General features: G+C 39.8%; 2 protein-coding genes across 6 annotated transcripts in view; one reads left to right on the top strand and one right to left on the bottom strand.

The window, feature by feature from the left end:
* Limch1 (LIM and calponin homology domains 1) overlaps positions 1-26,594 on the bottom strand; it is a 308,334-nt gene that overhangs the window by 108,952 nt on the left and 172,788 nt on the right. The gene's annotated exons all lie outside the window — the stretch shown is intronic.
* LOC105980138 lies at positions 1,184-26,594 on the top strand. The gene is given in 7 exon segments (XM_013008883.1): positions 1,184-1,388; positions 1,391-1,613; positions 3,098-3,160; positions 11,042-11,100; positions 13,777-13,872; positions 24,063-24,193; positions 26,325-26,594. Coding segments are annotated over 7 exon segments (1,047 nt in total).

Here is a 26,594-nt window from a genome sequence, read left to right as displayed (position 1 = left end):
TGGAGTAAAATTCTAGTAATCCTGTAACAATAGACATTATGCTAAGTGAAGTAAGCCAGACACCAAAGAAAACTGTTGTATGATTCCATTTATATGAGGCTCCTAGATCAGTCAAGTTACCAGGGTCTGGGAGCCAGGCAATAATGGATAGTTACTAATTAATGGGCACAGAGCTTATGATGATTAAAAACATCTGCAAATGGCATTACAGATGGGAAGCATGTGCCCTAGAATTTATATCCCACTCACTCCTGGGTATTTACCCAAATGACCACAAACAAGCCCACAATAAAGTTACCAGCACAACTATGTTCATTGCAGCATTATTTACCATAGCCAAGATATGGAATCAACCCAGATGCTCCTTAGTAGATGAATGGATCAAGAAACTATTGAATATATACACAATGGAATTCTATGCTTCCATCAGAAAAAGTGACATCATTCCAGAAATGGAAAGACTTGGAAAAAATCATATTGTGTTTCTCTGGGTAAAAAACATAGGATGCTTGGTTTCCCTCACTTATAGTAATTAGCATAGGTCTAGGATAGTTCTAGCAGAGGATTATAATAGCTCAATGGCTATATACATACGACCTTATAAAATGATGCTAAACAAAATGAACTCCAAGATGTGGAAACAAGAGGGTCTCCCCCCTTAGTGTACTGTATGCAATTATTTTTTTCTTTTATTTTTATCCCCCTTTGGTTTACCTCCTGTCTGATTTGGAGATGGGAAGAGGAATCACAGCAACAGTGAGAAAAAGGGTGACCAATGCAACAGTGATACTCACAAGACACTATGTTGGAAATGAACTTTACAACTTGGGAGAGAGGGCAGTAGGCGGGGAGGGATGGGGGAGAAAAGGAGGGAGGGAGTAACAATGAGTACAAGAATTGTACTCAATTCCTTACTCATGTAATTGTAATCCCTCTGTATGTCACCTTTACCAAAAAAAAAAAAAAATCCCTAATGTAAGGTATTGGAGGCGGGGCCCTTCGGGACCGGGGTCATTGGAAGGCGGGGCCTCTGGGAGGCAAGGACCCTTTGGAACAGAATCCCTTATAAAAGAGATTCCAGGCAGTTCCCCAGTGTGGACTTTCTGTCTCCCTGCCAGCACCGCCCCCATGGCCTCCCCAAACCGTGACCCAGCTGCCGCCACCAAGGAGCCAAGCCGAGCTGATGACTCTCATGATGTCTGGTGACAATGCAATTTCTACCTTCCTTGAATCAGACAACCTTTTCAAATGGGTAGGGACTCTCCATGGAGCAGCCGGCACAGTATATGAAGATCTGGAGTTCTCTAGTGGCTACCCTTACAATGCACCCATGGTGAAATTCCTCAGGCCTTGCTACCATCCCCACGTGGACACCCAGGGAAACATCTGTCTGACATCCTCAAAGACAAGTGGTTGGCCCTGTATGACAACAGGACCCTCCTGCTGTCTATCCAGAGCCGGGTAGGAGAGCCCAACATCGACAGGCCTTTGAACGCACATGCTGCCAAGCTCTGGAAAAAACCCACAGCTTTTAAGACGTACCTGCAAGAAACCACTTCAAACAAGTCTGTAGCCAAGAGCTCTGACCTGAGCTGTCCAGCTTTTCCTGTGTTGTATGTTTTTTTCCTTAGTCTACCTGTCCTTTCCCTTGACTTCTGTAGAGGACTCTGTTATCTGGATCTGTGGTGTTGTTTTTGTTATGTTTTCTGTTTTTTAAATTAAGCCTGTAAGTCCTTGCAATGTATATTAAATAAATAATATTTGGGTTGCTTTTGTAAAAAAAAAAAAAAGATTCCAGAGTGCACCCCTGCCCTTCGGCCAGATCAGAGTACAGACAGATGATGCTAGCCATGTGGCAGAGCCCTTGCCAGACAACAAGTCTATTACTGCCTCCATCTTAGAATTCTTACCTCCAGAACAATGAGAAACAAACATCCATGTTTAGAAGCTATTTCATGGTGTTTATGCTATTTCACGGTGTCCGCCTTCATGAACTAGACAGTGGTGGTGACAGCATAATGTCATGGATCTACTTCATGTCACTGGGTTGTGCACTTAGAAACCATTAAAATAATACTGTTAGTGGTTAAAGAACAGCAATAAAACTGTTCTTCATCATGTCTCATAGTCCTGAAGTATACGTCTTAGGGGATTCTGAATCAAATAAAGTGGGAGAGATGTGACACATAATATTCACCAACCGGAGGTCATAATACTTAGACTCACAATTCTGAGAAACCCTAAGAAACTCTCTCAACCTAGCATTTCCTAAACACATTGGACTTCAGAATCCTCTGCTTCAAAACCTGCTGTTTTATTGGCAAATATCAAATTGTACACAGTAAGTAAAGGGTCTCATTGTGACACTTCCATACATGCAGATGATATACTTTCATACATGCAGATAAATTATGGAGACAGGGCTCAGGCTTTCAAACGATACTCAACGCAGAGTGAAGCAGACATCGCTGTTTCATTGTGGCCCATAATCTAAAACTATCAGCTTCCTATCAGTTCCTACAACGTTAATGCCTATCCTAAGGAATGCAAGGCCAACAGGAGTCAAACAGCAAGGGCCCAGTTCATCTCTGCATCCTTCAAGCTTCATAAGAAAGGATACCTTTCATACTTTTCTCTCTAGGGCTGCAAGTTAAGACAACGATTTACTAGTCAGAAGTGACCCCAGGAACAAATTCCTTCATAGTCTGGGTCAGGCATGTGGATAACATTAGAAAAAGAAACAGACTTTGAGAGGCCAAATGGGTTGTGAAGTGTAGGAGCCTTAATGATAGATCCAAATACCATCACCTCAATTGCACTTTAAGGTCATAACCTTTCTACTGAGAAGGCTAAAAAGCCAGCAAGAAAGGAAATACCACAAAGTAAAAAGCCATAAGCAACCTTTGCACTCATCCATTCAGACCATGACCTAGAGAAAGTTTAATTTCATCTGGAGGAAAGTTTACCTAAAAACATTCTGCTGCTATTAAAATGCATATGAAAAGGAGGAAGCAGGAATTCAAAGCAAAAAATAATTAAATAAAAAAGAATCTGGTGGAAAATCACAGCATTCCTTTTTATTCTTTCAATTTATCAGGTTCTTAGCTGAACTTGGGGCCATCTTCAATATTCCAGTATCTTTCTATCTAATTCGAAAAAGGTGTGGAGAAGAAATTGTCTTCAAATAACTTTAGATTCTTGGCTTTGTAAACATGTACAAGTGGAAACCACATTTCATCTTCAAGGAATGCTTTTTTTAAATAGTATATTCAAAATAATAAATTTCCCATGGATACTGGCTTCCTCTTTCCAAGCTAGTGTTGGCTTAATTTATACAGTAAATCTAATAGTCAAGTTATTTCTCTAAAATAGCACCTAGCACATTCTTGGCATCCAAAAGGAGTTAACACATTGCATATGCTGTTTGTATTCACAAACCAACCTGTCTGAGGGGAAAAAAAATGTCAGCAGGGAAAATGAAGAGGAAGACAGAAGGAGTACATAGGAACGAAGAATGCCACCAACATGGCTGCAAGCACCTTCCCCTAAGCACTAGAGTTTTTGAAGGAGGACACTCAGGTACCCTGGACAAGAATTACTGAGGCCCTATCAAGTGTTTGGCACTTTGTCATTTCTACCACATAAATACTAGCAACAAAGTCCCAACTGTGCTTATCTTACAGATGTAGAGAAAGAGCACATTTAAATAAGTTCTGCAGAATTCTCATTTGCAAAGTTTGTTTGGAACAATTGAATGATTAAAAAGTTCTGGAGACAAATGGTGATGAATGCTGTACAACAATGCAAATGGATTTAATAACACTGAATTGTGCACTCAAAAATGGATACTGTGGGAAATCTTGTGTTACGTATTTTATTGTGTGTGTGTGTGTGTGTGTGTGTGTGTGTGTGTGTGTGTAACAGTTCTGGGGCTTAAGCTCAAGGGCCTGGGCACGGTCCCTTAGCTTTTTTTACTCAAGGCTCTACCACTTGAGCCACCTTCCACTTCTGGCTTTTTGGTGATTAGAAGTCTTATTGACTTTTCTGCCTGGCCTAGCTTTGAACCTCAATGCTCAGATCTCAGCCTTCTGAGTAGCTAGGATCACAGGTGTGAGCAACTGATGCCTGACTTCATAATTGTTTTTTTAAAAAATTCAGCTCCCTTGTACTTCAAGGTCACATGGTATATCTAGGGAGAAGCTAAGAAACACTGCCAGTTTGAATGAAAAAAATCATAATCTTTCATCGCCTAAAAGTAATGATAAAATAGATGAGGATGATGCTATCATCCTCATCAGCACTGACTTCTTACATACTTTTCATGTGCTGACACTATTCCCAGCAATAGTGTCACAGATTTATATCTCAGGTAAATAATTTGAGGAGGGCCCTTATTTCCATTGCCCAGGTGGGAAAGTCAAGCACACAGCCAGCTGTGTGCCTGCTAAGCTATGGTGGAATCAGGAGTTGGCTCCAAATGGTGTTATTTCTGAGTTTCTACTCTTCATCACACTCACGCATTGCCTCTTGTTGTATAAATTTTCACACACAACATGTGGAGACAGTAGCCTCAATGATACAGTAACCAAGAGTGCCAATAGGTTACAAATAATGAAATAGCTTAAAAGAAATCTGTGCATACCTGGTCATGGAGGAAGAAGAAGACCCACTCCCATACTACATTCCAGGAATGTTTCCATGGTATGTGTGACTCAGGCTTCCTTGATGCTGTGTGAACTACAGAGGAAGCACACACACACACACACACACACACACACACACACACACACACACGAGCTCTGAGGAATTACAGCCTAGACTTATTACTTATTATGGCATGACTTATCATGGATGGATTTATACACAGGTCCGTGCTCACTGTTTTAGCACCAGAACTATGGGGAGTATACCACATGTTTTCAGTAAAATTTAAACTTGGAATAGTTTAAATAACATGTTTGCTGCCAATACTATTTACAATAGCCAAGATATTGGAAAATTCCAAGTATCCTTCAGTGGATAATCAGAAAATGGGGTGTGTATTTAATGAAATATTATTCAGCCTTAAAAAGGAAAGAAATCCTATCATTTGTGACAATATAGGGACCTTATATTAAGTGAAATAAGCCAGACACAGAAAGAGAAATATGATATGATTTCATTTATTTGTGGAATCTTAAATTTTAGAATCCAAATGAAGCACAGAGTATAATGTAGGATAGCAGTTGCCAGTGGTTGGATAAAATGGGATGTTGGTTACATGTAACAAATCTTCAGTTACAAAATAAATAAATTCCAGGTGTACAGCATAGTGAATATAGTTTAAAATACTGGATTGTTTACTTGAAATTTGCTAGATCTTAGGTGTTGTCAGCACACATACCAAAAAAAAAGATAATTGAGTGATAGATGTGTTAATTAGTTTGATTGAGGCCAAAACAGAGACAGATGTCAAATAATCACTATATACCTTTAAATAGATATATAAATTTTACATGTCTATTATATTTCAATCAAGCTGGAAGATGAAGAAAGGTTAGATTTGTACCATTTGGTAGTATCATTGTACCATCTGATCCTTGTCAATGCTAATTCATTAGTTTTTTTCCCCAGTCTCTTCTATGGCAACTGGATTATTCAAGGTATTCCCTTCTGAGGTTAATTTTGATAATTTGTAGTTTGTTAAGAAATTATCCTTTTCTGTTGCTTATCAAACTTCTTGCCATGGATTGGTTTATAAAAATCACAAAAAAAACCTTTCACTTCTTTTATATCTATTAGTTTGCCATGGCTTTTTTTCTCTTTGGATTTACATTTTTTAATTGGTTTTCCCAATGACAGACCAGCTTTGGGATTGATTTATTCATCCTTCTAATCCTTTAAATTTCAGCTTTTATCTTTTTTTTTGTTGTTAGTCATGGGGCCTGAACTCTGGGCCTGGGCGCTGTCCCTGAGCATTTCAGATCAAGGCGAGCGCTCTACCACTTGAGCCACGTGCTACTTCCACCAGCTTTTATCTTTATTAATTCTCTCTTGCTATATTTATTTATTTAAAAATTATCTTTAATTGTACAAAAATGAATGTTGATCAATGTCTCCCCTTACATTGTCTCTCCCCCAGCTCTCCCACCGTATCTATCTTGGTAGCCTTTTAAAGCCTATCTTTATTTCCTAAGTTGAGTTAATAAGTTCTTCTGTTTTTTCCTTTTAAAAAATAAGCAATAGAAAACTTCCTCTGAGTCTGACATTGACTGTCTCAGAAGTTACCTGGTAATTTTCACTTCCTCCTGATTTCCTTTTTGATTTCAGAGTACCAGTGAGTATTTTTGTGGGAAGCATGTGGATGAGGCTTGCAAATGGAAAGGGTTTTTAAATTACAGTCCAGCTTTTTATTTCTGTTTTATTGTATCACAATCAGATTGTAAGACCGGTGAACTCTCTCCCTCCGCTCTGGACTGTGGAAGGGTTTCCTGGTATTCACAATTAGAATGACAGTGAATGCTCCATGGACATTTAACCATCTACTTTTAATATTGACTTGTGATCTTCAGACACTTGACATAAAACTCATTCACTTTTCCCTGAGATGTGGGATGTAAAAACGGTCTCCTCCCTTCATAGGCCTGGGTATCGGTCATCTCATGTGACAAATATAAATCGTGCTTCTCTGTCTCATGATGGTGGTGGTGGTGAATTAAATGAGCCTGCTGTTCTTTCTCTTCCTACATTGTCCTAGGTAGCTACTGACATAATATCCCTAAGAACCAGACCCTCTGCACCCTGGGTAAACATCAGAAAACCCTTCCAATGGAGCCTGGGTCTTATCAGGCACCATGGACCACACAGAGTGGGGAAATGGGACACTCTGTGTCATGCACGTGATGCATGTCTGAGAGCAGCCTGGAGAAAGGCAGGCATCCCAGCTCAAGTGTCTTTTGAAGCAGTTAAGTGTTTTAAATCCCTTAAAACACTGCTTGAGTGTGCAATGGGGGGAGGAAAGGGCAGACTTGGGTGATGGTCCTGTTGTACTCAGCACTGTGCCACAGAGAATGTTTTTGAAACTAAAGACTGATTGAGGGAGACATCAAAAGAATTTGATTTGTTTGATGTTTAGACATACATACATGATGCAGATTGCTCATGTATTACTGACAACCGTCTGTAAGCCAGATGGACTGGAGAGCATGTCAAGAGACATCTGATTTGGTGAACATACGGCCTAAGGTAAAACCATCCCAACAGAAATATCCTCTTGTTATGTGCAATGACACCCTAACGGGAGTTAAAAATAACTAAAATAATTACAACTAACTTTTAGATGACTTCTGCCTGCACCAGTACCACTCTACTGATGATGTATTGAATCAGAAGTGGTAATACTGGCTCGTCAACTTGGGTGAATGAATAAATCTGTGACCGAGCAGAAAATAGGATATGGTAAACAGTGCTGATTTTCAGAGGTACAAAACTGTGTAGCTGGTCTGGAGACACATAACCACTTTATTTTACTTTATTTATTATCTTTAGGTAGTTGTACAAAGCAGTTTCAAGTTAATGTATCAGTGTATGATACATCTTGATCAGTGTCTCCCCTGGCATAATCCTCCCCCATCTCTCCCACCCTCATCCAGCCCTCCGTTTCTTAGTTCCAATATAATTATTTTAAATTTGACATTTCTAAAAGCTGCTCTTGACCTGAGCATCTTGACAAGCAAAAAAGAAATACATGAAAATGAACAGAAATAATTCCATCCTCCAAGAACTTTCTGTTAAAGCTATCACATTGTTTATTTTTCTTTTGTTAGTTTTTGCCCATAAGAAATACAAATAGTGGAATACAAGGAAAGAGATTTAGCCAACTACAAATTTGAATACAAATTGAGACCACAATACAAAAACAGTTTATTAAACAGATTGGCCAAGATGAATAAGAATGATAAGATCTTGTGTTGGGAAGGTATGAGGAAGTTGCTAGTCTTACATTCTAGTAGCAAGAAATAAATTGGTTCTGTTATCTCTTAAGATGATTTAAGGACTGAAGTGCCTTAAGCTTTTAGAATTGTGCATTTCTTAGATTCAGCAATTTGCCTTTTGGGAATCCAACCTGAAGATACATATGCATGGATAATTCAAAAAGACTTTATAAAAACATAAATTTCCAAATTAAGGAATACTTAAGCAGTATATGTTATGTTAGAAACTATTGCCATAAATACTCCTGTTAATACTTACACTAGTATTACGATAATCTGAAGAACTTTAATCTAAGTCCAAATTATATATTAAAAAAGATGACTATAAAAATCACTTTCAAACAAATAATTCAGAAACAGAATTGCTAATTTTATAATGGATACTTTTATTTAAAGAGTATGCCTGCTTTCCAGGCTATGGGATTCTTTGTGTGTGTGTGTGAAAATACTGTACAGAGGGGTTATAGTTACATGGGCAAGCTAATGAGTACATTTCTTATCAAGCATTGTAGCCTCCTCCTGTGTTTCCTCTATAATGGTTACTTTTATAAACTTGTTTTCCGGAGCTTGGTATGGTGGTACATACCTTTAATCCCCAATATTAAGAAAGCAGAAATAAGAGAATGAAGTCTAAGGTTCCTTAAAGGAAAGATTCCTAAAGCAAAGATGTATGTGGCTCCAGTGGCATAGAGCTTACCCAGAAAGTGAAAGGCTCTGAGTTCAAAACCAGCACTGTATCCCAAAAGAGCTATTTTAATATGTAAATTATATATGTTATATATACATATAATTCCCTTTCTAAAATGGGTTTTAAGTTTTTGAATACACACAATTAAAGAAAATACAAGAAATGGGCATCCTAAAAAGTTTCTCTTCTACTTTTGTCCTCAGCCACTCAAATTTCTACCCTCAATGCTCATAATATTTCTTAGTTTCTTATTTCTATTTCCAGAAATATGTGTATATAAATTTGCTTACACACATTCCACATTATTTCTCACCCTTTTAAAACCCAAACTAATTACACCATTTAAAAAACAAACAAACAAAGATAAGAAGTCTTGCCATTCCTTACTTAAAATGGCTACCTGGTCACCAGCACAACCATGTTTATTGAAGCCAAACCAAGGTATGGAATCAGCCCAGATGCCCCTCAATGGGCAAATGGATCAAGAAAATATGGTATATATACACAATGGAATTTTAACTCAGTAGAAAGAATGATATTGGGGCTGGGAAGTTGGCTCAGTGGTAGAGCGCTTGCCTTGCATGCCTGAAGCCCTGGGTTCAATTCCTCAGCACCATATAAGCAAAAAGAAAAAAAAGCCAGAAGTGGAACTGTGACTCAAGTGGTAGAGTGCTAGCCTTGAGCTGAAGAGCTGAGGGACAGCGCCCAGGCCCAGAGTTCAGGCCCCAGGACTGGACCCCAAAAAAAAAAAGAATGATATTGTACTATTTATAAACAAATGGAAAGATCTGGAAAAATTATGTTAAATGAAGTAAGTCAGGCTCGGGGAGACAAAGGACTCATGTTTTCCCTGATATGTGGATGCTAGATTTAACTTATAGACTCACAATGAAATATATTGGTGGTATACAGGTTTATAACTGAATGTATTAACTGAAATATGGTAGATTGAAGGGAGACCTCAGCATAATTCCTTCTAGAGGCTAAGGCAAAATCCAACAAAATAAAGCACTAGGAAGCAAGGGGAAAGAGCTAGACAAATGAAGAGAAGAGGGAGAATGGAATCCAAAATCTAATGTATATCCTACAAAATTAAGAAGAATGAGGGACGGAGTATGGGGAGGGATGGGTGAGATGTCGAAAGGGGCAACACTGATCAAGATATATTATATTCATAAACTGCTTTGTTAAGTGGCAATTACTTTACACAAGTACTTAAAGATAATAAAAAAAAGTGACTATCTGGTATGCCATGGAGAGAGAGGACCAAACTTAGAATAAACACATAACATATTGTCCAAATTGAGATACTTTGGAAAGAGAAGGGAATGCTTTAACTAAGTGAACTAACTCACAAGAACCTGGACAAATCGTTATCCTAACCATGAACAACTACAACTTATCTCAGCTGATGGACACATAGGTAATTTCAGATCCTTTGCTGTTGCAGAAAAATATGCAGCAATGCACTTCATAAACTTGTCATTTCACAGATGTATAGGATACAGTAATTTGAAGTGAAGTTACTTTGTCAGAGGGCAACTGCATTGTTTTTATTTCTGGGTTGTCCTCTAAAAAGGGGTGCCGTTGTTTTCATTTGCCTAAAATATGTAAGTATTGATTTTAAGATAAAAAATAAATTTTTCCAAAATTCAAAGTGTTAGAAAAAGAGTAGACTGGGCAAGTTTAAAGTCTTCTAAATCATAAGTACATATAGATATACAAGACTGGAAATAATTAAAGCAGAGCATATTTAGACTACCTAGAAGTTTCAAAAACAAACAATTCCCTTAAGAAATGTGTGCAAATGAATAGATAGTACACATGGTAAACTAACAAGCTTTTAGTCAATATGTTGCTTTGTAATGTCCCATCTACCTCTCCCTTCCTTCCTTCCTTCCTTCCTTCCTTCCTTCCTTCCTTCCTTCCTTCCTTCCTTCTTTCCTTCCTTCCTTCCTTCCTTCCTTTCTTCCTTCCTTCCTTCCTTCCTTCCTTCCTCCCTCCCTCTCTCCTTCCCTCCCTCCCTTCCTTTATTTATTTTTGGTGCCAGTACTAGGGCTTAAACTCAGAGCCTGGGCACTGTCCCTTAACTTTTTTGCTCAAAGAAAAACCACCTGAGCCAAACCTCCACTGCCTGCCTTTTGCTACTTAACTGGAGAGAAACATTTCATAGACTTTCCTGTCTAGGCTAGCTATGAACCATGATCATCAACTATCAGCTTCCTGAGTAGTTAGGATTACAAGTGTTAGCCACCATGCTCAGCTCTATTTTGTAACTTACACATCCTTCTTTTTTGTCCGCCTAGGCAGATGGGTTTTCACTTGAAGTCAATAACTGACAACAAATAGTTGACTGAAGCCTGTCTTTTTCTTCTCTAAGAACAAAGAGCTCCAAAGAGGTTGTTCTTCAGTTAGAGGCAGCCATTGTTAAGACCAACGGTATCCCCTGTAGCTGCGGGTCCCTAAGCGCAGTATGATAGGGATTTCTCTTGTGAGGCCACCAGGTTGAGAGTGTTCATTAAAACAGTGTGACCTCCACCTGCCAGGGTGAAACACCTACAGGCTTGCTCCTGCTTTGGGTATTTGAGTTCAGGGAGAAAAGCCACAGCTCCTTTCATTTACAAAATGAAATGCACACGTGCTAAAATATGTTTGCCTTTTGTTTGTTTGTTTGTGCAGGTCCAGGGGCTTGAACTCAGGGCCTGGGCACTGCCCCTGAGCTTTTGTGCTCAAGACTGGCACTCTACCACTTGAGGCACAACTCCACTTCCAGCTTTTTTTGGTAGTTAATTGGAGTTGAGTCTTATAGGCTTTCCTGCCCGGGTTGGCTTTGAACTATGATCCTCAAATCTCAGCCTTCTGAATAGCTAGGATTACAAGGTGTAAGCCACCAGGGCCAAGCTTTACAATTATGTTTAATAGTCTCACAGATTCAGGTCCTAACCTTCAACATCTCCCTACTGCTTCCTGAGATGAACTTTCTGTTTGTACACTGAGAAATGATGGGGCCAAGTACAGTGTCCTTAATAAATGAGAGGGGCTGGGAAGGTGGCTCAGTGGTAGAGCGCTTGCCTCACACACATGAGGCCCTGGGTTCAATTCCTCAGTACCTCAAAAGCAAAAAAAAAGATGGAAATGGTGCTGTGGCTCAAGTGGTAGGGTGCTAGCCTTAAGCTGAAGAGCTGAGGAACAGCACCAAGACCCAGAGTTCAGTCCCCACAACTGACAAAATAAATAAATAAAATAAATAAATAAATGAGAGGGGGGGGTCCTATGAGTCACTTAGTAAGCAACTCAGATATTAAAGAAATGTGATCCTAGCTAGGTCCAGGCCTACAATCCTAGTCCTCACTTTTCTTGTCACACAAGAAAAGCTATGCCCCCAAATGAACAATTGTTAAATTTGGAACTTATAATGAGTATCTGAAAGGCCAATTTGTAATAAATGCTTACAGATAATTGCATTTGGGGTAAGACAGACAAAACAACACCTGGTGATGTAATAGATAAAGAACTGACAGTTCAGAATGTGCTTTCTCAATTGTAGTGCCTTTAAAACGCAAGATGCAGGGAGCTGGGAAGGTGGCTCAGTGGTAGAGCGCTTGCCTCGCATGCCTGAGGCCGTGGGTTCGATTCCTCAGCACCACATAAGCAAAAAGAAAAAAGCCGGAAGTGGTGCTGTGGCTCAAGTGGTAGAGCGCTGGCCTTGAGCTGAAGAGCTGAGGGACAGTGCCCAGGCCAGAGTTCAGGCCCCATGACCGGACCCCCCCCAAAAAAAAACTCAAGATGCATTATACTCATGAATTGGGATGTTGGGTTTAAATCTCTTTCTACAATTACTTAAAGACAATACATTAAGTAATTAAATTTAAGTTAAAAGATATTAAAGAAATGCAATCCTAGCTAGGTCTATGCCTTCCATCCCAGTCCTTAGGAGCTTAGGCCCAAGTGTTGTAAGTTCAAGGCCAGCCTGGGCTATATAGTAGGCCCCTGTTTAAAAAGAAAAAAGAGAGAGAGAATAAAAAAGAGAGTCTTTCCTGTCAGTGCCATTACAGTTAAGTAGTAAAAATATTTCCTACTTGCACATTAGTTGTACTTATCTTTTACCTATAGACATTTAGATAGTTTCTATTCTTTAAAGTTTGTGTGCGTGTGTGTGTATGAGAGAGAGAGAAAGATTTCATATAAGTGAGAAATATTTCACCTATGAGGTTGAAGCAGGGAAATGCAGGCAAGGATGCATTGTATACACCACAGAATTGAGAAAAATAAGGGGAGGGGTGGGTCAAAGCAGGTGAAGCTGTTCAAGGGAGGATGCAGCTCGAGAAGCATTACATATGTAAACTGTTTCGTTAAGTAACAGAGATTTTCTTTTTAACCTAAAAATTAAAAAAGAAGGCGAGGGAAGGGCTGAGCTGGAGGGGTGGGTGAGAAGGCAGAAGGGAAAGGGTGACCTTGATCCAGACGCACTGCATTCAGAAACTGCTGTGTTGAATGGCAACTCCTTGGTACAACGACTTACAGGTAAGAAAAATAATTTTTTAAAAAACCCTCAGGATGTCAACTTGTCCTAAATATTGGATTTTATTCTTTTCCTACAAAGTAGGCTTAGTGGCTCCTGACTCACGGGCAAGAACATTACCACCAAGGTGCAGCCTGGGGAAATGAACTCCACGCAAGGCCATATAGGCAGTAAGCAAAGAGCTGCCCCAACACCCCTCCCACCTCATTCCCTTCAGCTGTGCCACAGATGACTTCTGGCTAGGGAGAAGCAATCCTGATGCCACCCTTAAAGTCTTTTTTTTTTTTACCCTTAAAGTCTTGATAGCTGAAGCCCAACCCACTAAACACGGACAGCAGTGTGGTCAATCAGGTGGTTTGTGGCCCAGCCTGGGCTTCCACAGGTTGGATCCCACATCACGAAAAGGGATGAGTCAGCTCCAAGATGCTCCAGTACGCTCAACACATTTTGTCCTTCTGAAATGTTTCCTCATTAAATTGTGTCTGGGAGAAAAACTAGTGTCACCAAATAACATGGTATTTCCTGCCTCTTAAGATTTCTCTTAATAAAAGGGAGGTGTATTGGATAATGTAGCATACTTTTTTTTTTCACAGATGGCAGAGAAGAGAGATTCATCTTCCTCACTGGCGTGACAGATGGGAGCTTAGGGCAAAAGTCTAGACTTCGATGCTTAAAAGTAGTTCTGCAAGGTAATGACCCACTAGCCATCAGCTTTCAGAGCTGAGAATCCCCTACCCCAACCATTTTGGAGGGAGACTTGACTATATATCTCCAGAAGTTTAAATATGTGAGTTTTCTTTGATCTAGAAATTTTACTCCAGAGAATTTGTCCTTAAAAATGGCCGGGAAGAAAAGATTACACACACCATTAGTCATCACAAGTTGATTTACAATAGCTTAAAAATAGAAGCAATCTAAATGTCCAATAAAAGGACTACACTTAAATAATTTATTGTAGATTCATAAGGGGGTGGGTAGAGGGAATTATATAACTATCCAAATTGTGTTTTTGAAGAACAGTTAAGAATTATATAAGGAAAAGGAAAATCAAAGAGAAAACTAAAGAGAAAAGGGAAAATCAAAGGAAAATTAGAGAGAAAAAAATCCATGTATATTTTAACCTGGACTATGTCAGTTACATACAAGTAATCAGAGAAAATAAGGCTGCAAACCTTAGTGCTAAGATTCTCAGGAAAAACTATTACAAATGCATTCATTTTTTCTGTTAGATATATATATATATATGTATATATATATACTTTTTTCATACAATGACTATACAGTACTGTTTATCCCACAAAACAAGACACTATGTTTCAATACTTCATTATAATTATTAGCCAAGTATAGCAACTCATGCCTGTAATCTTAGCACCTGAGAGGCTGAGGCTGATGAATTGAGTTCAAGGTCACCTTGGAGGCTACCTAGGCTACAGAGCAATATTCTGTTGATAAATCAACAAATAAGTAAACAAATAAAACACCCCCAAACCCAGTTAAAGTTGATTGCTGGTCTTCTCTATGTATACCCAGGTCACTTAGATAGTGGCTATTGCTCTTCTGTTTATTGGTCTCACTGCTGGGAGAGAAGAAATTCTGGTTTAGTGGTGAAACTCAAAACCATCTTATTGATAGGAGAGACTGGTCCATATTTGCTTGTAGAAGAATTGGAGGTGCTATACTGTGTAACCCTTGAATAGAAGTTGTCCTATTACTACGGACAACCAAATCTTAGTCAAGAATAATAGATAGAATCGCTAACCTAAACACTGCCATACTATCACTGAGGGGCAGTGCCACCTTCTTACCATGAGATGACTGGTCTGTCTCCTTCTTCAGGATCTTCGTTCCCAATGCTTTATGTCTAGAAACTTCTTAAGTAACCTCAGATTTACTAAGTAGCCCCTTCCTCACTCCTAAGCCAAAGTCTTATTTAGCTAATGCCAAAATTAAAACATAAAACTCCATGTGGCTGTATTCTGGTTACAAAAAAATTCATACACATTTGAATCTGGTTCATTTGAGCCTGACTCTGCAGTATTCCTTTCTGTGATCTCTGTGTAATGAAAAGAATCTGGCTCATGTTACTTCTCCTAGCCGAATTCACTTAAAAATTGCTACTAAGAGCCCTGCTTTCTTCTTCCAGAAAGTCTTATCTTGGGGGCCCATTACACTTACCTCCCTGTCAAATTCCAAATTACTCAGAAAGTACTGTTAACTTGCCTCTGGAAAAAGGATGCCTCAGATTTTCTTTCCTTCCAGTGAATAAACTAGGATTGTAATACGGTGTAGAATATGCTATCTTAGGCACTCGGATGTAGCAGAGAACAATTCAAACAGTAATGTCTTTAAATCCAATAAATTGCTAGTTGTCAAAAAATTGTTTCTCTGTGGTTATAAATTCTGTATATTCGCATACAATTTATAATAACTTGAGTAGAGCACCTGCAGGATCATTATCATAGAGGATATCATGTACGCACATGTACATGTGCCAGTACTGGGGCTTGAACTCAGGGCCTGGTTGCTATCCTTAAGCTTTTCCACTCAAAGCTGATTTTCTACCAATTGAGCCACAGCACCATTTCTAGATTTTTTTTTCTGATAAACTAGAGATAAAAGTTTCACATACTTTCCTGTCCAGGCTGGCTTTGAACCTCAATCCTAAAATCTTACCCTCCTGAGTAGCTAAGATTACAAGAGTAAGCCACTAGTGGCCAGCTCTACTGGAAATCTTTATGCCACAAAATGTCCAGAGTACAGCCACTGTTTGAGATGAAGTGGAATGATATTTTCCTCTTTCCCTTGGTATGTCACACTTCATTTCTACAAATGAATGCCTCTATCTAAAAGCATAGCCATGCAATGCAAAATAAATACAGGGCCATAGTTTCTCCATGTTGACTAAGGCAAAACATATTACTTAGACAGTTGAACAGAACAAAACTCCCACTGAGGAATAAGACTTAGAGCTAGTCAACAGGTCGTTTTCAATAGGAAATCAGATGCAGTCAATATTGAGAATTTGTTGCTGTTAGCTCTGCTTCTGGGTCTTTATACCAGTATTTCTGAAAATATCCTAAGTATTGAATATAGGACTTAACCTTGAAATTCATGTCTAGTAATCCTGGTATACACAATATAGTGATTATTGTACTTGCTAAGCACAATGTATTGTGGCTAATGTCTTCAGAAGGTTTTTGTTGTTGTTGTTGCTATTTATGCACTCTATTATAGCTTGTTTTATCATTTATTATTGAAGGCAGACCTTCCCATTCTTTTGCTTTTTGTTTCCAGGTAGACAAAACTCAAAAAGGCCCTGGGCCTTTTCCTGCCACCTTGCTACTGAGTAATTGGAGTAGTAATTACTAGAGAAGGTACTGAGCATACTCAGCAAGGTCCCTTTCTCCAGCTCTGGCCAGAAACACACTTTCTGCTGCTCCCATTGCAAGTGTTACAGACATAGCCCCACATGGAGACCCACATAGGATAGTAGTTCCTGAGGCTGAGTGGCCAAGTCTACTGCAGTCCCAGGTGAAAGAGCAGGAGGAACAAAGCTTTCCATCTCCCTCTTATCATCAGGAAAATGGGCATTTTGATCTATGTGTGTCTAATTCCTGCAGTTCTCATTAGTGGTAATTTGTAGTGACAGTCTTATTAATCATGAGAAACAAAGCCAATTATTAAACAATATCTATTCTGATTTGGGTCCACACAATTCAAGTCTCAATTTCCTTTACTTGGTCATCTCCATTTACAAACATTTCTCTATTACATTCGGTGTATATTCATCACACCCTATCTCAAAGGGCACAGCATGAAAACCTGGAGACACAAACACCAATAGACACAAAGAGAATAAAAATTTAATGAGATAACCATGGAGCAAAGATAATTGGTATAATCTGAATAGAAGTAACTAACATGGCTAAAAAACCTAGAACTTGTGAAAGTTCTTATAAATGTTTACTCTTGCAATCAATTTCAAAGTCAAGCAACTCCTTTCAACAGGTACTTACTATTCATAGGAACTGCCAACAGCTAGACTTGTTGCCTCGATTTATTTTATGACAAAGATAACAATTTACATTTGATTATATCCTACAACCATTTACAGACATTTCATCAACATTTTGGCTCATTTTCCCAGCACCATATTTTTCTTATTCAGTCTTTCTGAAGGAAAGCCAGAAGAAATAATCTATTTTAGAATATTTTTCTCCTATTGGTGTTTGAAAAAATTTAGACCCCAAAATAAGTAGAACATTGTGTCACCACAATTATGAATATACTAATTCATGGCTCATGTGGGACAAACTCATGACACTCTATCACATGAAACTGTGACAATTCTTGGGCCACAATTCCCGGATATCAGGTTGTATGTAAAATTTAGCCTGAGGCTGGCTCTTCGTTTGTACAAACTGACAGGTGGAATGCTAACCCCACTGTACAACTACTTAAAGACAATAAGAAATAATAAAAAAAATTTAAAACAAACTATCTTCCAAAATGTCTTCCTTTTTTGAGTATAAGACTCAATAGCTTATATTGAGAATCAACAATCAAGGTGCTAAGCCTATGATGTCACTATGATAACTAGAACACATTGAGTTTATTGAAGAGGAAGCAGGATCTCTTTTTTTTTTTTTGTCGGTCATGGGACTTGAACTCTGGGCCTGGGCACTGTTCCTCAGCTCTTCAGCCCAAGGCGAGCGCTCTACCACTTGAGCTATAGCGCCACTTCCAGTTTTCTGGTGGTTTATTGGAGATAGGAGTCTCACAGTCTCTCCTGCCCAGGCTGGCTTTGAACCGCGATCCTCAGATCTCAGCCTCCTGAGTAGCTAGGATTACAGGCGTGAGCCACCAGCGCCCAGCTAAGCAGGATTTCTTGTCTGTCTGTCTGTCTGTCTCTCTCTCTCTCTCTCTCTTTCTTTCTAGTTCTGGGGCTAGAACTCAGGACCTAGGCACTGTCCCTGAGTGTCTTTGTGCTCAAGACTAGTGCTCTACCATTTCAGTCACAGTGCCACTTTTCCAGATTTTGCTGAGTAGTTTATTGGAGATAAGAGTCTCACAGACTTTTCTGCCTGGGCTGATTTAGAACCAAGATCCTCAGATCTCAGCCTCCTGAGTAGCTAGGATTACAGGTGTGTTACTGGCATCCGGCTCCTATCTCTTTCTGAGTCACTGACATAACCAAGTGCGGACCTGAATCACACTACAACCTCAATAAATATCTGCTGCTTTTACTTTTCACTGTAGTGATCTCGAGCAATGAGGATGACACAGGAACTTCGACATCTCAAGTGTTATTGGTTTGCCTTCTAACCCTGGGCCCGCCACCTTTCTAACTTCAGGCCCACCCGCTTGGGCAAGTTACTTAGTCCCTTGTGCTCTGCATTCCTTCCTTCATTTGTAAAATGGAGCCAAGAATATTCCTATGTCTCAGAGGCTGATGATGAGAAGCAGCTAAAATAACCAGCTACGTTAGGAGAACTCTGGGGTTTGTAAAGAACCCTCAGTAAATGTTGGCTATTGGTTTACTGGGCTCTACCTCAGGTGTAAAACAGAAGAAAGTTCAAAGTCCTCCAGCTTGGGGACGGAATGAAAGGAATTGCTAAAGAGCCCAGCATTTCCAATTTAGAATCAATAGGGGGCTCTGGTGGCAAGTTTTCTGAACTCTGGTACAAGAAAAAGAAGAGGGGCAAAATATAATGAATCGTCTTTTGTTTTTCTCTCTCTGGGGTGAAGTCGTAAGAGCTGGTGCTACCTAGAGAGAGGAAAGCTGGTGGGTAGAACCTGCCTTAGGAGGTGGGCAGTTCACCGAGAGGGAAATGTTGGTTCATTTGTGTAAGATGGGGGAAGGGAGGCTCTGTTCTCCAAAGCATAGTTGCTCATCTGTTTTTCAAGTTATTTATACACTGAGTTTCCCTGAATTGTCCCAAAATTTCTTAAGTATACAGATTTAGAACAATACGTAACATTTACTGTTTCCAATTTTTAATTTTTAATTTTAATTTTGTTTCCTAATATCTGGCAGTACAAGTAATTTAATACTTCCCATTTTCTTTAGGAAATAAAATCCTTCAACAAATATTGTCAGGTTACGTGAACTGGGGGAGACTCTGTTCACTTTACAAATTACCTGTGGAGGTTTGATCTTGCTATGTTTGGGAAGATAACAGACCTGGATTATGGGTACCAAGATAGTGATGATAGTTACAGTGCTACCTATGGAAAACTTACTGTGTGCTCACACAGTACTGGCCACTGTGGGTGTAGCATCTTTTACCTATATGATAATATCTTGAATGTATTACCACTAAGTTTCCCAGATCAAAGAAACAGTATTGGAGAGCCTCTGTGACTTGCACACAGTCACAGAGCTGGTAGCTCATAGCACTAAGTTTTGACCCAAGCATTTTAGAACCACTTGCTTGCTATGAATGCACTCAACTACTAATGGTAAGATAAATGTTCCCAACTTAAGCATAGTACTTATAACTGAAATGTCCATAATTTGCAATGTTCTATTCAAAGACTAACAAAGATCCATCTTCATTAGAATGGATGTTGCTCATGGAAGGTGTTGTGCAGGGTAAACATAATCATAGTAAATCCTGCATGTGTGCAAATGTCATAATGATAACATATAACATAATATATAACATAATAACATAAATAACATATACTTGTATAACTAATATATGTTCATTAGAAAAAAGAATTGGTACCATTCAATATAATCTAGTTAGGAAAGCTATATAATCAGGGAATTCAACCCTTTTCTAATCCTCCTGTCATTTTGAAGATATTTTCTATCAAATGTCTCTCAATTCTGTTGAAAGGGAAAGCAAGAAAGCTCCCCAATGACCAAGAAAGGTCAACAGCTCCCCCAGGCACTGACACCCTACTGTCTATTTTAATAAGAAGGTATGGCTGTCAAAGCCAGAGCTCCAGAGAACTCTGGTATGGGGAGCAAGACGATTTCCAGACTCCGGTTTGCACGTCCAAATTTAAACATTTCCACACAAATAATCACTGCCATGGTGGAATATGTCATAACCCTGACCCAAAGGATGAAAGCTGGGGATTTTGCAACTTGCTACTGGTCAGCAGCTTCATGTAAAGTCTCAGTTTCTTTGAGGCAGGATGACTGGTAACCTAGCGCTTTCATGATAGGCCAACAATGTGACTTTTTATACTTAAGCATATCCTACCACCAGACCTACTGACATTTCCCCTTTTCTTTTCACTTCTGGATAGAAAGCTGGCTGGTCAACATTTTCAGACTTCTTTCCATGCTGCTGGAGAAACAAGGCAAAGACAAAATACTACTCAGAAAGCCTGACTCATCCTCACTACATTGAAAAGGAGGAAAAGGAGACTACTCTCAAACCTTAATCACTGAAAATTACAGGTCAGATAAGACAATTATAAAGGAAACAATAGAGCCTCTGGAAATCCCTAAGTGGAAAATGAGAAAGTTCCGTAAGAAAGGAAGCTGAGGAGAGGTCTTAGGGACTGTTTTCCAAAAGAGGTGGGACAGGGCTCTGCCTGCCCAGCCCTCGTGTTGATAACATCTGACAAAACCCACTGTGGTTCAAAGAGGCTCAAAATAGGAGCAGAAGCAGAATAAAAATCCAGACCTACAAGCGATAATGATACTGTCTATAAAAAAAGGCAAGATGTGCAGAAAGTGGCGTACAGTCAGAATGCTAGACAGAAGGCTTTTTTAAAGCCCTTTTGGGAGAGTTCTGTGGATTCTTAAATACCACCTCACGCAAATGTTTACCGAAATGCGTGCTCTTGTGACATCCTTCTATTTCTTCATTGTATAATTAGGAAGCATAAAGAATAGAATTGTTGAGTACTTTTCCCATCCTGCTATTTCCCTAAGTCTCTTGTTGATTGAATTCCTGGTAGGAGTGTAGTTATTCAACCTCAGTGGAATTTCTGCAATACTCATCTTTAAAAAAAAATTTTTTCTTTCTCTTTTTTTTTGCATTTTAATGCCTAAGTCGATGAGTTGAAGATCAAGAGATGTTTAAAGAAATTGTGTAAATTAGTTGCTCATATAAGGCAAAGTACACATACTTCCCTTGAAAATCATAAATAAGACTTGAAAGCCCAGATTTCTTTACAACTTTCTCTCAGAGCCACTCTCACAAGTGTAGCAACTATACATTCTAATGAGTTCATCTGTATTCTGCTCATGTACTGCCAGGCTCAAAGAACTTTAAAATTCTCATCATCATTTATGAGCAAGGCCTGACTCACCAAGATTTCCAAAGCAATCAGTGGCAAAGTTAATTGGAAGCTAGATTTTTCTCTAACACCTACAGAAAAAAAAATCCATGCAGTACTGAGGGGAAAAAAAATATAGAGCTAACGAAGCAAGACTAAATTTAAGGATGGCATTTCTAAACTGGAAAGAGAGAGACAGGAAGGGAGCATAACTCACAGAGGATTTAAGTATGTGTTAGGACAGTATTGTTTCTTCTCCTTTCATGGCTTGAATGAAGTAATACAGGGCCTGGGAGAAGCCTGGCAACTGCTACAGATCCCAGCGACCACTGAGATCTTCTCATGGGTCTAAATTCCAGAGAGAGAAAAGAGTCAGGATAGCTTTGTACTCAGCCCCAAGAAAGGCCACAGAAGGAGTAGCAAATGAGAATTGACAATTCTCGGAGCAACACACAAGAAGCAAATAACACAAACTACCTTCCAATTGGGGTCTGATGGTATCCACCTTCAATCCTAGTACTTAGGAAGCCTGAGGGCAGGAGGATCCCCAAGCTCAAGGCTTGCGTGGCCTATGCAATGATACCTTGGTGCAACCAAGCAATACAGTGAACTGTAATTACACCACATGCTGGAGGGGTTGATGGAAAATAATCTCTCAATGCCAAAGAAGTTACCATCTCAAGGAAGAGAACCACAGACACAGACTACCAGAAAGAATGGTACTCAGGGTATGGGAATCCATTCAGAAGTGCCCAGCAGGGTTTCAGCAAGTTGATGTGAGCGGGGTGTCAAAGGTTGTCTTCCGAGCTTTCCCCCTTACCCTGAAGAGGGAAAGGACCCGAAGTGTCTTAGGAGGTGGGGGAAGAGGGAATAAAGGCACAGGAATGAGCCTGGGCAGTCTGCTGAAAAGAATATAGATTGGATCGTGCTGGGGAAAGGCCCCAATAAAAGATGCTGAGCTGAGACGCAGCAGCATCCAATCTCACTGCCCAGTTTGGTTCAAGCCATTTCCTTGGCTGAGGTGTCAATGGGTAGAGTCGTTGCTTTCAGGGAATTTCTATAAGATCTAATGCCAGTTCTGTTTCATTCCTGCTTTTACAACTCTGGGAAGCAAGCTTTGAAGCTTTCTCTCTCTCTCAAAAAAGAAAAATAGAGCATGATATTGGGTTTAAATTCTTTTAATTATCTTAGTAATTCTACAAATGAGGTGCCATTTAACAAAGCAGCTTATGACTACAATATCTTGATCAGTAGCCGCTTATGAATAAAATGTATCTTGATCAGTGTCATTATCTGCTTCAACATTCTTACCCCCCTTCAATACATCCTTTCCTTTCCTTTCCCTAATTCTGCGGTATATACAATAAATTCTTGACTGCATTTCTCCGCCTTCCTCATGTCACTCATCTACCTCTCTCCCCTTGGCTTCTCACCTTCCACCTCTTGCATGTGCCCATTTCCTGGTGCTGATATTGAGTTTTAAAGGACACTTTAGAAAAGACTGAAATGGCCAGATGCTGGTGGCTCATGCCTATAATCCTAGCTACTCAGGAGGCTGAGATCTGAGGACTGAGGTTCAAAGCCTGCCCAGGCAGGAAACTCAATAAGATTTCTATCTCCAATTAACCACCAGAAAACCAGAAGTGGTGCTGTAGCTCAAAGTGGTAGAGCGCTAGCATCGAGCACAAAAGCTCAGGGGCAGAGCCCAGGCCCTGAGTTCAAACGCCATGACAGACCCCTGCCTCCTCCCCACCTCTCAAAAAAAGACTGAAATGACCTAAGGGTTGTCACCCAAGTGTGGAGGAGAGACCTAAAGGCACATATTATTTATGGGTGATATTCATGGGGGTTTTTTTGCAGCAAATATTTAGAAAGCTTTAAATAAATAAACTGGAAGTCAGATCTTGTGAGGTATTTTTGAAGAACATCAGAGCTATTAGGGGTCACCATGGAGGTCATCACAATCAGCCAAAGGATCTGTAACACTTAAAAACAGTGCAACATCAGCTTTCAGGGAAGACTAGCAGAGAAAGTCTATGGTGGGGTCAAGTTCAGTTTCTGAGAATTTAATGCTCACAACCAAAGCCCCACAAAAGCTTGAGGCACTTATCAGACCCACTTTGAGAGTTTCGACTTGCCCTCCATCTTCTCCCAAAGAGGCTTTTAGAAAGTTTTCTTCCAACTACACAGTATGTGCAGACAATGCTAACAAATTATTTTCTCTCACAATCTAGGATTCTAGTGGAATTTTAATACCCCAGTGTTTAACATTGTGTTAGTTCTACCCTAGGGTGTACCTCTTTAAGAAATTAGAGTGTTTTATTTATACGCAAAGCAGCTATGAATTTTAATAAAGCAAAAATATTTCAATGCATTTGCTTGATTTAGGGCTAGTGAAAGAAAATGCATGAACTAAAACTTCTTTGGATGTCTTTCTAAAATGCAACCTGAGTTTTCCAAATTATTTGCCCAAACTCTTAAAAATTCTTAAGGTGTGAAAGCAGAGCTGTATGTTTTTTACGCACTAAGTGCACTAACTAGTACATGGCTCCCTTGTGTAACTCTTTTTTAAAATAAATTTTGGAACATGATTTTACATTTATTTTTGCTTTTGTGATGCTGTTGATTCAAGATCACTACTGGATTCAGTCTGCAGATATCAAGTACCAGGGACTTGTCCTTGGACTGTTGCTATGGAGATATGTGAAGCACTTTACAACAGGCCACGTTGTGACACGTTTGCAAGAACAGAATACAAGGAAAGTCTGTGTTTCCTATGTTTCAAGACAGTCTAACACTCACCAATCTGTGCAGCACAGAACCAAGAAGTGCTTTAATATTCCAAGGAGTTAGGGATACACTCCAAGAACAGTCTCTAGCGATAGTTAAAAATAAATAGAATGGCTGCCTTTTCTGGAAGGCAGGCTATACAAAGAGCAGCATTCACCTAGCTAAATGCTCAGCCCCCAAACCTTTGCCTTATTCACCATGGCATATTTCCTGAGTGGAGGAGGGTTGGGAAGATGATACTGAGGAGGTTTTTGTAGACTGATGTCATTTTCTGTCTTAAAACTGTGACATCTTAGTTACACAAGCAACCCTAAATTGCCTGATCCCAGCCCATTTCCACAGGTCACATATGAAAGAAAGACAGGGGGAAAGAGAGAGAAAGAGAGACACAGAGAGACAGAGGCAAAGAGATAGAGGGAGGGAGTACACATGGCAAAGGGGAAAATGCTTGAGAGTCCGAAGTCCAAAGTCAGGTGGGTTCAAATCCCATAGCCACTGCTGCTTGAGATACTGGATTTGACTAAATCTGAGTCTTGGTTTCTTCAACTATACATGAATAAGCCATCCCTTGGAAGATTCCAAATAATATTTTAAAGTGTTCAATACCTAGGCATGTCACCAACACTAAAACAAACTTAGAAGCTAATGTCATCAGCTGGCAGACAGAAGAGTGAATGATATATAAAATGTGGCTCTCAGTTGGACACACATTGTCACATATATATGCTATAATACACTCTCATCAGCTCTATGGAAAACTGCTTTTCTCAGATCTTTTCTCAAATATTACTTTCTCAATGAGGTTTGTGTTGATCACTCTTACAACCTTTTATCCCAGCGTTTTGTATTCTGGTTTACCGAATTTACTATTAACCAGAGTGTGTGTGTGTGTGTGTGTGTGTGTGTGTGTGTGTGTGTGTGTGTGTGTGTGTGTGTGTGTGTGTGTGTGTGTGTGTGTGTGTGTGTGTCTTTCTGACATATTATTACTATTTTCTCTACTGTTTTTCTAGTAGAAGATAAACTTTGTTTTGCCTGCCTACTGATAGATTTTTTAGCACCTTGTGGATACTCCCCCAACCCCCTACCCACTTTTCTGGGGTTTGAACTCAGGGCCTTGGCTCCCTAGGCAAGTGCTTGATCTCTTGAGACCTACCTCAGAATTTGTTGTTGTTGTTGTTGCAGGCCCTGGGGCTTGAACTCAGGACCTGGGTGCTATCCTTGAGATTTTTTTCTCCTAAAAGCTAGCTCTTTGCTCCTTGAGCCACATCACCACTTCTGGCTTTATTGGTGTTTCACTGAAGGTAAGACTCTCACAACTTTCCTTCCCAGGCTAGCTTTGAATCATGATCCTCACATCTCACCCTCCTGAGTAGCTAGGATTACAGGGGTGAGTCACCAGTGCCCAGCATCTCAGAACTTCTTTCCTTTTAGTTTCTCCTTTTAACTCAGGAAGGTTCTCATGTTTCTGTTGTTGACTGTTTACTTTTTTTCCTAAAGATGGACTTCAGATTACAATCTTCCTACCCACGGCCTCCAGTGCAGCCACGATGCTTGGCTTATGGATATCTCAATCCATAAGCCATGAACTCCCCTCATTCCTTGGGCTGACCTCAAACTGTGATGCTCCCAGTGTCACTTCCCAAGTAGCTGGGATTACAAATGTGAGTCACTATGCCCAACCCTTGTGGATTCTTGATATCTATTGATTGAGTGATGAAGGAACTTCGTTCAGATTTGTTTTGCATTTTTGAATGTTGAATCCACAGAGGGTGATGCTTTGTCATTGCATTCTCATGTCAGCTATAGGTCAGGACAAACACCAAGTGCCCTGCTCAGAACCAAGGAAGTGCATTCAGCCAGTTGACACAAAGGCCATGCGGCACAAGAGACAGAAAGTGATTCTGGCACAGGGTTGAATGTTCACCACCATGTGCTCCAAACCTAAATCCTTCACACCTTGGGCCCATCAAGGCACCCAAGGGTAACATATTTGAACTTTCCATGAAAGCTCTAGGCAACACCTGTGAAACCAACATTGCTGCGAGCGTGGTGCTGATCAAGTTCCCAATGTTCACACAATCTGCTTTTCGAACTCTGTGGACAGGTTCCACATCCGCTAATGATTCAGACCTTGTTCAAGCAGATGTGTCAACATCTCCCCAAGACTCCAGATATCAATCAACTAGCAGTGACTGGAATTTTAATCAACCACAGGAGCTCTCAACGAGAATGGAAATATCTCCATGATGCTCCAAGATGCTGCCTGTTGATCCTGACCACCACGTCTTCAACAACCACCTCATCTTTGAGAAATGGAGCAAGACCTCAGAGAGAGCAAAGGAGACCTCATCAGCACATGATCAATATTTGTTGA

Source organism: Dipodomys ordii, unplaced genomic scaffold, assembly GCF_000151885.1.
Source record: "Dipodomys ordii isolate 6190 unplaced genomic scaffold, Dord_2.0 Scaffold8, whole genome shotgun sequence".
Classification (NCBI taxonomy): Eukaryota; Metazoa; Chordata; class Mammalia; order Rodentia; family Heteromyidae; genus Dipodomys; species Dipodomys ordii.
This window is presented reverse-complemented; position numbering and strand designations above follow the sequence as displayed.